This window comes from Panthera pardus, unplaced genomic scaffold (assembly GCF_024362965.1).
Source record: "Panthera pardus isolate Hobbes unplaced genomic scaffold, ASM2436296v1 HiC_scaffold_12, whole genome shotgun sequence".
NCBI classification, from domain to species: domain Eukaryota; kingdom Metazoa; phylum Chordata; class Mammalia; order Carnivora; family Felidae; genus Panthera; species Panthera pardus.
The window spans coordinates 88,391,370-88,408,437 of NW_026526677.1; the positions used below are offsets into that span (position 1 = coordinate 88,391,370).

A 17,068-nucleotide genomic window follows, 5' to 3' on the forward strand; every position below is an offset into this window, starting at 1 on the left:
ATCCTGAACAAAACTTTACCAACCAAATCCAGAAAATACGTTTGGCTCATTTCAGGAATGCAAAAGTTGCTTACATATTTTAAAAAGTCAATTAATATACTTCATACTATCAAAACTAAAGAGAAAAATCATATGGCCATCTTACTAACTGAAAAAAAAAAAAGTGAAAAACATTCAATGTTCATTCATGACAGCAATCTTTAGCAAATGTAGAATGAAAGAGCTCTTCCTTAATCTAATAATGGGCATGGTATCTACAAAGAAACCTACAAATATTATATAAATGTTGAAATAGTTTCCCTCTTGAGATCAGGAGTTGGGACAGAGATATCAGTTATCACCACTTCTCTTAAGCATTTTACTAGAGTCTTAGCCAGTGCAATAAAGAAAAAGAAAGAAAAGCTATGGGGCACCTGGGTGGCTCAGTCAGTTAAGCGTCCGACTTCAGCTCAGGTCATGATCTCACAGCTTGTGAGTTCAAGCTCCTCGACGGGCTCTGTGATGACAGCTCAGAGCCTGGAGCCTGCTTCAGATTCTGTGTGTGTGTGTGTGTGTGTGTGTGTGTGTGTGTGTGTGTGTGTGTCTCTCTGCCCCTCCCCCACTCATGCTCTGTCTCTCAAAAATAAACAAACATTAAAAAAAAATTTTTTAAAGAAAAGCTGTACGAATAGGAAGGAAAGAAATAAAACTGTCATAATTCACAGAATATATTCAGAAATTTTCAAAATCACAAATTATTAGAATTAGTACACTAGTTTAGCAAGTCTCCTGGATACATGGTCAATTTGGAAGTATCAACTGCATTTCCACGATGCAGGACAACAAAAAGGACAAAAAAAATTACAACAGCATTAAAAATAATCAAATACCTATGAATAAATCCAACACAAGATGGTACAACATTTCTATGCAGAAACCTATACAAAAGACTGAGAGTAATGAGAAGACCTAAATAAAGGTATATGCCATGTTTCTAGATTGTAAGATTATTTATAAAAGTCAATTTTCCCCAATTAACCACAGACTCCATGCAATCCCAATCAAAATTCTACCCAGTGTTTGTTTTTGATGAAATGTATATGGAAAGAAAAGAATTGTGAAATAGTCAAAACACTAGTAAAGACAACCAAGGTAAAAGGGCATGCTCTGGTAGATATAAGTATAGGTATTGAGAGACACAGGCTTGGTGCAAGGATACACATGGACATCAGTGATTAAGGGAGTCGAGAAACAGACTCGCCCATACAGAGATATTAATTAGCAATGAAAGCACCATGGGAGAACAGAAGGGAAAGGATGACCTTGACAATAAATGGTGCAAGCTGGATAGCCATATGGTATGGGCCACATACCCATATGGAAAAGATAAAAATAAAAAGACCCATACTTCTTATTACACAAAAAAATCAGTTCCAGGTAAATTGTAGCTCTAACTGTGCCAGGCAAAATAAAAAGCTCCTAATCTAGGAGACTAACTTTGCCCTCACAGTACAAAAAGACCTCTCAAATAGTACACAAAAAGCACCTATAATAATAATAATAAACAGATAAAGTATACATCAAAATTAAGAACTTCTCCCAAAGACATCATTAAGACAAATAAAAATATAAGCCACAGAGAACAGCAGTATCCCAACAACCTCAAACTGGAAACATCCCAAACATCCATCAGCAGAACTATACAGCTACACTCAACAATACAAATGACAAAAACATGGTTGGTAAGGGGCACCCTGATGGCTCAGTCGGTTGAGTGTCTGAATCCTGACCTCAGGGTTGTGAGTTCAAGCCCTGTGTTGGGCTCTGCACTAGGCGTGAAGCAAAAACAAAAACAAAATAAAACACCACATGGTTAGTGAAAGAAGGGTGCCTGGCTGGCTCAGTCAGAAGAGCACGTGGCTCTTGATCTCGGGGTTGTCAATCTGAGCCCTTGTATTGGGTGCAGAGATTACTCAAAACAAAACAAAACAAAACAAAACAAAACAAGGCTTCTGAAAGAGCCCAGGTACTTAAGAATACATACAGAAGGAAGGGTTCCATTTATATAAATCTAGAAAACAGGATAAACTACAGTGCTTTAGGATAAAGCTTGGATGGTAAAACTATAAAGAGTAAGTAATGACCCTAAAGGTCAGGATAATAATACCTGGGGAGGTAAAGGGGGTTGGGGTGGGAATGTTCTATTTTTTGACCTTGGCAGTGGTTACACAAGTACGTGTTTTATGAAAACACACACTGAGCTATAAATTTTTAAAAGCTCAAAAATACTCAGGGGCTTTTGACGGAGGGAGGGTTGCAATGGTGCCACGCATGCTTGGCACCTTTGAGTACGGGGTTAGCTTTACTTTCCAAGTATCTCAGCTTTTAAATCATAGTATGTTCAAACAATGAATACTTCCACACTGATAACAAACATTTATTACAACTCTAAGAGGCTGAGCAAACTTCTGTGGAATCCAGAAAGAAAGGGGTGTCTGTCAACATGAAAACATGAAGGGGAATGCTAAATTCCCAACTCAAGATAAAAGTTACTTCTGGAAAGGTAGGTTAATGGGATTAGAAAACGTTCAAAGGAGGCCTTTCTATTGTAATGTTTTCTTTCTGTATCGATAATGTTTTAGTACTGGGGGGAAAAAGGCTAAAGCAAATATGGGAAGTGTTAACATTTGACAAAACTGGGTGGTGTATCTAGGAGTATCTTGTATTTTTGCTGTACTATGTTGGAAATAGTCCTAATTAAAGGGAGTAAAACAAAAGAATATCCTACACTCTTCTCAGCCTGTTTCTCCACATAAAAACTCTGCTTCAGTATTTGCAACTCATCTGTTTAGCCTTCCAGAGACAAACTACAAAATATTCTAAAATACTTAACGTTCTTCACCACCACCACTAACCCACATTTTCTTCTTCTCCAGGCTCAATAGCTCCCTTACAGTTCATCCCCGTTCCAGGTCTTCACCACTCCAGCCGTTCCGTCCTAGATGGCAACATCCCTCAAAATGAAGTGCCAAGATCCTAATCAACGCACTGTGTGAGGTTCCTCCAATTTCTCCCTTTTGCCAGCAAATGTTTAATTCACAGATCATTTAGATAAGAATAAATTCGTTCTTTTTCCCTCCAGCCAGCCCAGCTATTATATAAGCTCCCAAATGGAGCATGCCCTTGTAGCAGACATCAGGTTATCTACCCAACATCCACAGCCCTCTTTTCCAACAGAACCCAACTGGCAGCACCATTCCTGCCAGTTTGGGAACTGGTTTGGCCAGAAGCATCTGATGTAATTCTGTCTGGTAAGACTTGCGGATACTGTGCTGGTGGGCTTTGAGAAAGACTTCTTCACCCTAAGGGGAGATACACAAGAAGAGACAGCCCCTTCCTCCCCTAGACCTTATACCAGAGCACGTCCTCTGGAACTACAACACCCAATCTGCAACCACAAGAGGCATTCGGCTGAGAAAGGGCCAGTGGACAGGTTGGGCTGAGCTGCTCAAGTAACCAATCTCACAGGTGCCCCACTTCAAATGCTGATTAACTTTTCTCTGGACCGGTCTTATTCCAGTCATTGTGGTTATAGTGTCACCCTCTTCTTATGGTTTGTCTATCCAGTAGGCTAGTGACGGTAAATCTGGTGGGGATAGTCTTTTCTCTTCCAAATAATCCCATACCCTGATTTTGAAAAGATTCCCCCCGCTCCACAGGCGGTCTTTTAAATTTCCTTTCCTTAAATTTTGCAGAACACAAAGATGAAACATGCTTACTATTTAAAGAGAGAGGGAGGGAACTGGCACATTATGTTAAAAGGCATTAGAAGTGTTTAAAAATCCATGGAAAATGTGAAAAGGCAAAGTCCCCTGTAATTACATCCTTCAAAGATAACCACTATTATACTTCAGTATATATTGATTCATGATATATTGGAACTTCTGGGAAATCAGGGTTTTCTTTAATGTTTATTTTTGAGACAGACAGAAAGCGAGTGGGGGAGGGGCAGAGAGTGCCGGAGACAGAATCTGAAGCAGGCTCTAGGCTCTGAGCTGTCAGCCAGAGCCCGATGAGGGGCTCAAACTCAAAGCAGTGAGATCATGACCTGAGCCGAAGTAGGAACGCTTACCTGACTGAGCCACCCAGGCGCCCCTAAATTAGTTTCTCTTAAAGCAAATATTTAGGTAGTGGGGAAAAGAGAAGAAGAAATCTACAACGACACACGAGAAATATTATGAAACACCATGACACAGAGAAAAGAAAAGTGCAACAGACTTAGAAGACGATGGATAGATTGATACCATGGCCCTGCTGCATGGCCTTAAACCTTCGGCCTCTACCGACTCCCTTTTTAGGTGCGGATAACAATACCTACATTTCAGCAGACTGTTTGGAGACAGCAGATAAGGTACCCAAATGAGTTCTGTTAGGGTTTTTTTGTTTCCTGGAGTTTTGTTTTTCTCGGCTTGCACTCAAGAATCACCTGGGGAGCATTTAAAACTGAGAATCCCAGATGCACTCAATGAGAACCTCTGAGGATGGGGCCTACAAATCACATGCATGTGCACTTTGTAGAGTAAAAAAGCGCTATGTGTATTTGTTTTTACTATGTAGCATTTAGCATCTAACACAGAACCTCACAACAGTGATTCAATAAACACTAGCAGGATACACAATAAACGAAAAGTCTTATTTTAAAAGCATATTTTAGTTATGTTTCAAGAAATTTCATTTAAAAAAACCTTCAAGATGATTATGTAAGAAAAATTCTCTTAGCAAAAGTAATGAATTGTAGCTGATACAAAGGATGGGAATCCATTTCTATTTGAATGGGCCTACATGGTTCACTTTCCATCTTAGGCTATAGATCAAGGTACACGACACTAAATTTAATTAAGCATCAAGGTAATCTATTTTATCTCACTAAAACACAACTCATGAAAACTGAATTATAGACAATTTCAAATTCTCTCCCTAATGGCCCCCTCCATAGAAGCTATGATTACTGGACAAAGGTTTATCCCTACCTTTTGTCACACAGAAAACTTGATTTTCTTTCAGTAGTTTGTTTTAGGACAATTCAAAATAGTAAGTGTTAGGTACCAGCTCCAATATGCACTATACCAGTTTTATGAGATATATGTACTTGATATATCTGCAAAAATATATATCCCCAAAATGTTTACAGTGACGTTTTCCTGGAAAATATGAGATTATTTTTTCAGCTTTTTATTTATCTGTAGTTTTTTAGTTTTTACAATGAATGTGCACAACCTATATAACCTTTCTTCTGTTATTTTATTTTTTTTTTAATTTTTTTTTTAACATTTATTTATTTTTGAGACAGAGAGAGACAGAGCATGAACAGGGGAGGGGCAGAGAGAGAGGGAGACACAGAATCTGAAACAGGATCCAGGCTCTGAGCTGTCAGCACAGAGCCCGGCGTGGGGCTCGAACTCACGGACCGCGAGATCATGACCTGAGCCGAAGTCGGAGGCTTAACTGACCAAGCTACCCAGGCGCCCCTCTTCTGTTATTTTAAAAAGAAAATGCAGAATAGGGTGCCTGGCTGGCTCAGTCAGTAGAGCATGCTACTCTTGATCTCAGGGTTATACATATGAGCCCCACACGTTCGGTGTACAGATTAAAAATAAAATCTCTAAAAAAAAAAAAAAAAAAGTGCATAAGCCCAAGATTTCATTAAGGGTGAACGACATAATTCAAGAATCTTGAACAGTGTTTAAGTTTTGGTCTTCCAAAGTCAAAGCAACATCAGAGAAGTTAAAAATCTGCTTTTTATATTTGGAAAACATTAATAGCCCTTCACATGTTTCTGCCAAGACTTTTAAAGCTCTTTAGCTTTAAAAATAACTATGCTTTCGAATGCTATAAAAAACATTATTGGATCAACTGACAAACTGGAAAACAGGAGACTTGATTAAAGTATTTTATCAACGTTAAATTTCCTTAAATTGATAACTGTACTAAGGTATGTTTTAAGAGTTACATGTTACAACAATGTCCTTGGTTCTTAGGAAATACACAATGAAGGGGTTAAGGGGCACGACTATGCAACTCACAAACTATTCAGCAAAAAATGCATAATAATAGAATGAAAGATAAAGCAAATGCTGAATAGGGAAAGCATTAACAACTGGTGAATCTGGATATGAGAGCCATTTGTACAATTTTCGCTATTTTTGTAAGCTTAAATTATCTCTAAATAACATTTTTAATTGAAAAAAAGTAACCAAAAGGTAACATTTAAAATTGCCATAAAAAAACAAGATCATGCCGGACCGACTGCAAGCAAGACATTAAATTAGCACCCTCCAGAAGAAATATAAGCTCTATGGGTTGTATTTTCAGGTGGTCACATTAAAATTAAAAGAAACAGGTGAAACTAATTTTAACATATTTTACTTAGCCAATGATTAAAGTATCATTTCAATGTAATCAATATAAAAATTATTAGTGAGATATTTTACAATTTTTTTCACATTAAGTCTTCAAAATCTGGTGTGCATTTTAGAGTACATCTCAATTCAGATGCTAAATTTTCATAGGAAATTCCTGATGCGTTCAGATTTCATTAAGTATACAGGTGAAAAAGTAGACCCACATAACCAAGTTGTTTAAAATACAACAATTAAAAGTTTTCCAGTCACTGAACTTTCAGCTTTAAATGCCCACTTAAGTTAATTAAAATTAAATAAAGTGGAAAACTCATTTCTTAATCATACTAGCCACACTGCATGCTCAGGAGCCACATGTGGCTACACTGTAAAAGAGCCCAGATTTAGATGATGAAACCAATACCCTCTATGAAAGAAGGACCTGATTGCTAAGCCTTAGTTTATCATATTCACCAAAAGATTTTTAGCAGTTATCATAAAATGACTGATAATCCTGCCAGAAGCCTTAACGTCTCCCCAAGTCACAATCAGACATTCCCTAAACCACCACTCAGAAATACCAACACAAAGCCTTCTTTATCTTCTAAATCAATTGTCATACCTTGTATTTGAGCTTCCTGAAAACTGCCTATCAAATAAATGCCCCTCTTTTAAATGTTAGCAGAATGAACCAGAGTTCTGGCTCTCAGAAGCGTCCATGTCCATTGTTAAAGAGTGCAGAGTTTCAGCATAAATACGGTCTGAGAATCCCAAATGGGAGGGAGCATGCACACAACAGAACATATCCTGGATTTAAAACCAATGACCTGAGTACCGAGGTGGGTTTTTCTTTTTAAACAGGTGTAAGAGATTAATTCCGTCAACAGCAAGCAACCCTAACGATTTGCCAATCAATAATTCTGCGCCAAGCAACTTGATCAGGGATTTGGCTAGAATCCCTTTGGCTAATCTCAATAAAGACCTTCCCAAAGACATCCTGATTTAGGCCATTCTCATCTAAATCAAGGTTTAGGCAGTCCTTTGCCTGAAAGCAAATAAATGAAATGCAATGAAATGAAATTATATATATATATATATATATATATGAATAAAATTTTGCCTGCTTGACAAAAGGAAAAACGACCTGAAAGATAATTTAGTGTGGGCAAAAATATAGTTTCAAAGACGGAAATTAGCATAAAACAGCATTTAAAAACCATTTTAGGGAAATGTCTAATTAATACCTTGTGTCTAGCCAGACTTTTCAATTGAACAATGTTGTGGGTAACAACTGAATTTAATCCACGACAACTAATTCTGACACTGCTAGTTTTTCTTTCTCTGCAGGCATCCATACAGGTGTTAATATTCTGCTTAAACTTAAAAGAAGATGTTCTTTAAAACCAATGACTCCTTTATGATGAATCTACGAGTGCCTAAAATTACACATTCCCCTGGCAAGTGAGGTAAAAGAGGGTGCAAAACCGTTTTTGACACCCTGACCTAAAAGTTCTATGTTCCACGCAAAATTCTTTTTTTCCCCTTCCTCTGCCATCCACTGATCTACCTCTCCCAACATCGGGATCACAGATACAAATCTTACCACTGTGTGGAAACTAAAATAATCCTCATCTGAAAGCACGGATGTAGAAACATTAACTATTCCTACTTAAAACATAACTTCCTTCCCCCACCTTCCTCCAAAGAATCATAAAGCGTAAAGCAGGATGAACACAAATATTTTAAGCCGTTCCATGGGAGGGGTGTTCTTGATTAGATTTACTTGACCCTGGAAATGTTTAAACATTCTGTAGAAGACCACATTCTAACTTGAGGGTTTTGCTAGAAACTTCGCAGTCAATGCCTATGTAATCCAATCCAGTCTCACTTCTCTCTGAAATTAGCTAAATACGCAGAAATCTATTGTAATTTTAAAAACAGTGAAGAGGGAAAAGACATAAACTACACCCGAAGCACATTCCAATCCGACAGTTCAAACACTATATCCAGAAGGCAAGTAAAAATAAAGTCCCACGTCTCCCTCAGGAACAGAAAGGTTTTCACGAACGGCAAGGGCCAGACCACGCTGTTCGAACCCTCACCGACCCCAGCAACCCTGCCCATTCCCGCGGCCTGAACTCCAGCGAATCACCCGAGAACCCAGGCTACTTAACCACCTCGCCGCACAAAGATGTTGATGGGGTCGTCAGATGCAGAACAGCTACTTAAATTCTGACGCCAAAAAAAAGTAGGATTAAACAAGTTTCTGCACCGTCTTCATCGGTACCTTTCCTCCTCGCTGGAACCCACTGAAAAGGGGAGCAGCGCAAACACCAAAGAGGGGTTTCCCGTTGTTTACTAGACTTAGACAAACAGCTATATTTAACGATTCCTCCCAAAGGCCTGATGCCAGAGCAGTGGATCTTTTGAGAGGAAGGCACACAGGAAGCCGAAGGCACACCCGCTGCTTGGTGCAGGAGCATTCTCCCGGTGCAGCCAAAGCGGCGCTCGCCCCAGCACCTCGACACTTTCCAAGGGCCAGCCCAGGAAGCCTGCATCCCCACAGGCAAAGCCCACGCTGCCAACAAAGGCTGCATCTCCTGCTTCCAGGGGGGATGCCCCACCATCGGACGCGGGGAGCGCGCTGCCCGCCGCAGCCCGGGAGCTGGGGTCTGTGCGGAGCCGCCCCCGGAGGGAGCCGCGCCGCACCGAGGTCCGGAGCGGAGGACCGCCGGCCGCGGCCTCGGGGCGCAGAGGCTCGCGGAATCCCGGGGGAGAACGGGTTGAGCTTCTGAACCGCGCAGGGTCCCCAGAGGATGTGGCGGCGCCGCGGGCGGTATGGGGGCTGGGGCGGCCGAGGCGGCCCGCCGCCCCCCGCAGCCCCGATGCCTTTCATTTGGCCTCTGCGGCGGCGGAGGCAGCTCGACCTCCAGCGCTAAGCACTGCGCCAAGCAGGGGCGGGCGGGGGAGGCGCCGCCAGACCCGCCGCAGCGCCGGACCACCCCCACTCCCCGCTCTCCACGCCGCGCCCCCAGCCCGGCCCGGACCCCGCGGCCCACCGGTCCGCTGGCAGGCCGCGCTCCCACGGCGGCCGAAGGAGACTGCGCTCGGGCGCTCGCCCGGTCCCCACCTCGATGTAGCCAGCCAGTGCCGCGGCAGGCGCCGTGAGCCCGAGCAGCAGCAGGACCAGGAGCTTGCCGGTGGCCGTGGCGACCGCGGTCCCGGTGGCCGCCATCCCTCGCCGGGTCGCTCTAAGCGCTCGACTAATGCAGCTCACACACAAGAACTTGGGAGCTTTACCCACCGCGACCCAGAAGCATCTGAAGCCCGTTCGCCGCCGCCCCGGGGGTTTTACCCCAACCGGAACTGACTTCACAAAACCACGCCCTCCTTCTCCGACGCCCAATGCCGGCCCGTAGAGCCGCCCCAAGGCACCGCCCCCTGTTCGGCCCAGACCCAATCAGGGAACAAAAGATCCCGCACCTCCCTCCCGCCCCAGGCGCGAGCCCGGCAGGCCCCGCCTCCTGCCTGTGACGGCCCCGCCCCCGCTTGGGACCCTGCGGCCGCGTAGCTAGGGGGTGTGCGCGGGGTGCGTTGGAGGTCGCGGCTCCGCTGCGGGTGGGGGATTGCTCTGGCCTCCTGCACCGTGAAAGGTTATCTGGCCGCGCAGCGCTTGTGCGACCGCCTGCAACCTCCTGATTCGGGGCACGCCCCGCTCCCCTAGCCTTGCGGGGTATTTTTCAGATTCCTTTGGCTACCGCCCTCTTTGAGGTTCTGAAAAACGTTTTATTAAAAACAAAATTTTAAAAAATTTTTGTTAAACAGAATTGTTCCGCGCCCAGGCAGGTTTACTGAAGGTCCTCCCCCCGACGCTGGGGACGGCCTAAAACCAGGGATCTTCCCCCTTCTGCCTACCCCTGCGCTAGGCGTGCCGGTCTCCAGCGAGCTGCTTGCCCAGAGCAGGGTTTGCCCTTTCCCCGTGACTATGCTGGGCGGTGTTTCCACGCTTTTGACCTCCGTTCCTCAGGCCTCATCCTTAATCCTCCTTCCCAGCGGCCGCTCGAGCCAGGGATACCTGCCTCCCACTGGAAACCAGTGGTGCAAAGACTACGTTGACCTTAAAGCCCAGGTCCCCGTGTGTGTTTTAGGAAAAGATCGTTTTTTTCTTCCTTCTTCAGTTTAAGATCACTGCCAAGAAACCAGCTTCTCTGCTTTCTTGCTCCACTGCATTTCCACTTCAACTGGGAAAACGTTCTCCTGCCCCATTTCACCACTGGCACGGTCGCGCCGCAGCGAGTGCTCTGCTGGCTTTTTTTCAATAGCCGTGTGATTTATACACCACCCTTTGTAGAGTCTTTGCTAGTCGCTGCAGAATCAACCTAATAAATAGAGAACAAGGTCTCTTCCCTAGGAAACAGACGGTAAAAAAAAACAGTGTCCACAGAGCAAACAGTAGGGTCATGAGAAGAACTCTGGATTTTCCAGCCTTATTGCGTGATGTGCCTAGTTCTTGGTGGTTAAACAAGCTCTGCCCTATTTCCCAAACACAACTCACTCCTTTCCATAATAGAGCCCTTTCCATGCCTATAATGTCTTCTCTCCAATCCCTACCTTTTGAAAATATTTTCATTCTTCCTCTGTCCCCTGGATGTAATGTCATCCCCTTCGAATGCTGTTTCCCATTATGGCACTTTCTCCCTTGGTTATTTCTATACTTCTGTTATTGCCACTGATAAGACTTGGGGTATGGGTCTCTCACAGTGGAGACCTCAACACATTTTCATGCAGCCACACTGAAACCAATTATGCTGGGTTCTGGTCTTAGTTCTGGAACAGCTGCTATCACTGATTTGTGTCCTTCCCCACGTTCATGCATGTTGAAGCCCTAACCCCCAGTGTGATGCTATTAGGAGGTGGGGACTTTGGGAGTTATATAGGGTTAGATGTGGTCATGAAGGTGGGGACCTCATGATGGGATTAGTGCCCTTATAAGAAGAGATGGGAGAGCTACCCATGTGAGGACACAGTAGGAGGCCAGGAGAGAGCCCTTCTCAGGGAACCAAATCAGCAGGCACCATGATCTTGGACTTAACAGCCTCAAAAAAAAAAAAAAAAAAAAAAAAAAAAAAAAAAAAAAAAAAAAAAAATTCTGTTGTTTAAGCCACCCAGTGTCTCCCTTTTCTTCTCAGTCATGAGTGAATGTTATAAACCTGACTCATTCACCAATTTGTGTGATTCGGTGGAAAGAGAATGTACAGAAGTGAAAAGCAGGAAGAGACTTAACTCTACAGAGTAACAGGAGCTTGAACATGTTACCAAATGCAAGTGTCTGTGAAAGTATGTATGGAAACAGTATCAAGTGACTGTGTAAGTTCCAAAACTGTTGGGGAGACAAAGGTGAGCCGTTTAGTCCTTTTGGGGCCTGTTTCCTTGCCCACAAAATCAGGGACTTGAACTCAGGGATCTTTAAATTTCTGTGAATTTGAGTGTTGAGAGAAAAGCAAGTGAAATTACCTGAGTTCAGAGCAGTGGCTTGATATTCATGCACTTGGGAATGTATATTCAAGGCTGGGCTCTAATACCATGTGATGGGACAAGGAAATATAGAAAAATGATTTAGGGGGTTTTCAATCCAAAATTAGTCAGGTCCTGGAAGAAGTTTATTTGCCTTTTCAGGTCACTGAAATATCGTTAATAAGAGTTTATCGCCCCATTCATCAATATTCTTGACTTTAAAATGTTACCCTCTTTTTATTAAATGACACTTGAAAGGAGAATAACTAATCTTGCAATTCCCAAACAATAATTTTTCATCCTACATCTGCCCATGTCAGTGACCAAGTCCTTTGAAGAGTTTTATATTTTCCTTTTATTACCCTTAGTGCACAAAAGTAAAAGGCCCTAAAATCACCTCCTATCTTGTCTCTCTTCCTAAGTGTCAGGCTTTCTCCTGAAAGAGGGATCTTCCATGTACACTTAAGATATGTGCATTTCATTTTTGGGGGGGGAAAGTAAAGTATACACACCCTAAGTGTATAGACCCACATTCATTTGACACTTATTCATCCAACTCCTGCTCAGGGGGAGGGAAGCCAGGCTAGAATACATGGTCTTAAGCAAGATGCTTTCAAAATCATCTAAGAAGATTTATAAAAAGGCAAACTCCTAAACTCCTTCTTCAGAAATTCTGAATTAGTAAGGCAAAGTGGCATAAGGGAATCAGTCCTTTTTCTTTTCTTTTTTTTCTTGAAGCTCTCCAGGAAATTCTAATCCACTAATACCTTTGAGAGCTCAACTCTTGAATGTGTTCGGGACTAGTAAAAAAGAAAACAAAAATTACAGCAGCTCATTTAAAATTACCAGTGTTGGGGCTTCTGCGGGGCTCAGATGGTTGATTTTCTGACTTTTGATTTCGGCTCAGGTCATGATCACAGGGTTGTGGGAGCGAGTTGGGTTCCACACTGAACATGGAGACTGGTTAAGATTCTCTCTCTCTTTCCCTCTGCCCCTCCACCCCTCTCCCCTGCTTGCTCTCTCAATCTCTCTCTCTAAAATTAAATAAATAAATAAACAAAAATAACATTGCTAGTGTTGGGGTGGCTGGCTGGCTCAGTTGGTAGAGTGTGTGACTCTTGATCTCGGGGCTATGGGTTCATGCCCCACATTGGGTGTATAGGTTACACAGAAATAAAGTCTTTAAAATAAATAAAAAATAAAATTACAGTGTTTTAGTTTTCCAAATAAAACATTAAATTAAGATATAACTGTGTATTATCTATAAACACTAATTCAAAAAGATATATGTACCCCTATGTTTATTGCAGCGTTATTTACAATAGGCAAAATATGGAAGCAACCCAAGTGTCTATCAATAGATAAATGGATAAAGATATGGTATATGTGTGTATGTACACACACACACAATGGATTAATCAGTCATAAAAAATAATGAAATCTTTCCAGTTGCAACAACATGGATGGATCTAGAAGATATTATGCTAAGTGAAACAAGTCACAGAAAGAAAAATACCTTATGACTTCACGCATATGTGGGATTGAAGAAACAAAACAAACCAAGAAAAAAGAGACAAAACAAACAAACAAACAATCAAACAGACTCTTAAGTTTAGAGAACATATTGGTGGTTACCAGAGAGGAAATGGGTAGGGAGGTGGGTCAAATAGGTAAAGGGGGTAAAGAGCCCACTTACCATGATGAGCACTGAGTAATGTATAGAATTGTTAAATCACTATATTGTACACCTGAATCTAATATAACACTGTGTGTTAATTATACTGGAATTAAAAAAAAACAAATTAAAAAAAAACCACAGATATGGGCACCTGGCTTGCTCAGTTGGATGACTTTTGATCTCAGGGTTGTGAGTTCAAGCCGCACATTGGGTATAGAGATGACTTAAAAAAATAAAATCTTAAAAAAATAATAAAAATTTTTGAAAAATTAAAAAAACAGATACAATTGTGTATTATCAACACTGTTTCCTTAAGAAAATAACATTTAGGGGCGCCTGGGTGGCTCAATCCATTAAGTGTCAGACTCTTGATGTCAACTCAGGTTATGATCTCATGGTCATAAGTTCAAGTCCCAAATCAGGCTCAGCCTGGAGCATGGCACCTGCTTTGGATTCTGTCTCTTTCCCTCCCTCTCTCCCCCTCTCCCACTCATGATCTCTCTCTCTCTCTCAGTCTCTCAAAATAAAAAAACTTTTTTTAAAAAGAACATTTAACATCAGAAAAATAAGAATGGTCATGATTTTAAAATTTTAAACTTAGATACAATATAACTTTTGACAACTCACTACATTGCCTTTGTTTTTATCATTACAAATCCGAATGGTGAACATGTTATAATGGAACAGTCCTTCCCTTCCCTTCCCTAACATAGGTTGGGACATTACAGTATTGGAAGTAAATATGAACCAGTAATGTGCCTTGTCCTTGGCCTGTAACTGGTACCCTTTAAGTATGCCACACCCGGAATACATTCCCTCCCCACCCCATCCATGACTGACTCAGTATTTAAGACTTGGCTCAAATATCATCTGCTTGTGGAAGTTTTCTGCTCTTTCCCTTCTTCTCCAAGGCTGTTTGTGCACCTCCTTTGTGCTCCCCAGAACATTCTGGATGCACCTCTGACACACTGCTTATAAACCAAATATTAACCATTTGTTTTCTTTACTGTCATCTTCATTACATCATGAATCCTTAGAGGGGAGGAATCATGTTTTCCTCATTTCTGTACCTCCACAATTTAACTTGGGGCTTGACCCTCTATTAATAGACATTCAAAAAACATTTGCTGAATGAACACATAACTAAATGAGCTTTAAAATCTGACAGAGGATAGAATATGCACGTGTAAGTAGAGTACTAGGTAGAAACTCATAAATGACCTAAGAGGAGAACAGCCTGTCTTTTATATAGAATGAAGAGGAGGAGGAAGTTGGTTATATCTTACTAAGGACATCAGACAAGGATCACAGAGGAGACAAGGATCACTGAGATTTCTTGGAAATACACACAGGATGTGCATATAGAGGGTGAGGAGAGAACAAGAAGCACAGAAGGAGCAATGTGCGTGAAGGTGTGGCACTGGAAAAGCTTGAGGCATGTAAGGAATATGTGAGTATTTCACTTAGTTGGAGAGCAGAGTTTGTAATAAATGGCAATGGTAGGATGCGTTTACCTAAAAGATACTGAGAACTCATGGAAACCTCTGGACCAAGTAGAGTAGATAAGTAGATGGATAAGTAGAGTTGGCTCTTAGGCAAATTGAGTATGATGACCATGCAAGGAATAAGCTAGAGCTTAGAGGCAAGGAGGCCAAGTAGGAGCCTATTGTGAACTGTAAATATGGGCACAGCCAAAAGAAATGCAGCAGGATTGGAAAGGAGACAGGTGCAAAAGTCAGCAGAAGAGAAAGAGAGGAGGAATAAAAAGAACCTCAGGTGGCCAAACATGGTGCCTGGGAGAATATGATGATGACAATGCCATTGGCAAAAAAAGGAAAACATGAGAAGATTATGGGGATGGGAGGAGGCTGGAGATGATAGATGCCAGCAAAATCTCCAGCATTCAATGTATGCTGGAAATGCATTAGAAAGTAAGCATAGAGATGAGCTGGAACTAGAATTAGCATTGGGAAATTACCCACCCAGAAATGCATTAGTTATATCCACGAGATAGCCCAGTGGGCAGGGAGACAGAGAAGGAAAGGCAGAAAGAAACCCAGAAGGATATATTATTTTTCTATTTAACTAGTGTTTATCATCACAGTATAGAGTCTCATACTAGAAAAGGCCAAGTAGGATGAGGACTAAGAAAGGACCACTACACTGGGAGACATTGAACATGGTCATTGATCATTTAAGGATAAAAGTCACTTGTAGGAAGGATAAAAGTCACTTGTAGGAAGTAAAGGTTTAAGTGGCTCCTGAAGGCAAACTAACGAGTACAATCAACTCTGCCAAGATGTTACCTGTCGAAAGACTGAACTAGTAGAGAAACTCCCTTTGGGCTGGGTGAAGAGTTGTGTTGTCATGGCTGTTTGTCACTGATTGAAGGTACTGTGGGAAGGGGAGAAACTGAAACTCAAGAGAGACCACTGAGATTTGTAAGATGAGCATTATGCGTAATTACAGATGAGGAAACTGAAGCTCAAAAGGGTGAAGTAACTGGGGGAACCTGGGTGGCTTAGTCGGATGGGCATTCAACTCCTGATTTCAGCTCAGGTCATGATCTCAGCGTTTTTCAGATCAAGCCCTTCATCCAGCTCTATGTTGACAGCACAGAATCCCTGCTTGGGATTCTCTCTCTCTCTCCCTCTCTCTCTGCCCCTCCCTGCTCACCAGCTCTCTCTCTCTCTTTCAAAATAAATAAATACAATTAAAAAAAAAAAAAGCAAAATAATTTGCCCACAGCCAAAACCCAGTAAGTAGCAGAGAAGGAAATTAAACCTTGGTTTAGGTGATTCAAAGACTTAGGGTCTGGGGCACCTGGTTTGCTCAGTCAGTAGACCATGGGACTCTTCATCTTGGGGTTGTAAGTTTGAGTCCCATGTTTTATGTTGGGCACAGAGATTACTAAAAAAAAAAACAAAAACAAAACAAAAAAAAACACTTCAGGTCTTCTGCTCACATCATACTAACACCAACTCTCTACCAGATATCAGAAAATATTAGTTTAATAAATCTCCTAATAGATACATTAAAAATACATCAATGGCTGGCCATTATTTTTGCTTGTATTTTAATGTAATTTTGTGATATTCTCTAAAACTACACTTGTGTTAATAAACACAGGAGTCACTCTATAAAAATGTGACTCAAGAAGAGTTAGAAAGTTTATCTAGCTGAACCGTATTTCTCTCCTTAGAAGGCTTCTGTGTTCTACCACTGATGTTGAACAGGTGGAATCACTTCTCAGAGGGATGTTAGGCTTGAAGCAGAACAAGTTTAACCTTACATGATTTACACCTTTACCACATAACTAGGTAATTAAGATTTAAACATCTTAATTTGTAAAGGGTTTCTCCTACCTCCTGCTATAAAAGAAGAATTCTAAAAGAAGAATCTGGTTTGCAAACAATTCAAGTAGACAAAACGATCAAATACTTAAAATCAATACAGAGTGGGGCGCCTGAGTGGGTCAGTTGATTAAGTGACTTGCTAT

At 41.7% G+C, this 17,068-nt stretch overlaps 1 protein-coding gene across 4 annotated transcripts in view; it reads right to left on the bottom strand.

The window, feature by feature from the left end:
* Positions 1–9,711, bottom strand: part of APLP2 (amyloid beta precursor like protein 2) — an 86,926-nt gene extending 77,215 nt beyond the window's left edge. For all 4 annotated transcript variants that reach the window (XM_019421421.2, XM_019421420.2, XM_019421419.2 and 1 more), the window contains exon 1: positions 9,508–9,711. In XM_019421421.2, the coding sequence (XP_019276966.1) occupies positions 9,508–9,612 (105 nt within the window). In that variant the 5' untranslated portion in view covers positions 9,613–9,711. The remainder of the gene's footprint in view (positions 1–9,507) is intronic.
* Positions 9,712–17,068: the final 7,357 nt, after the last annotated feature.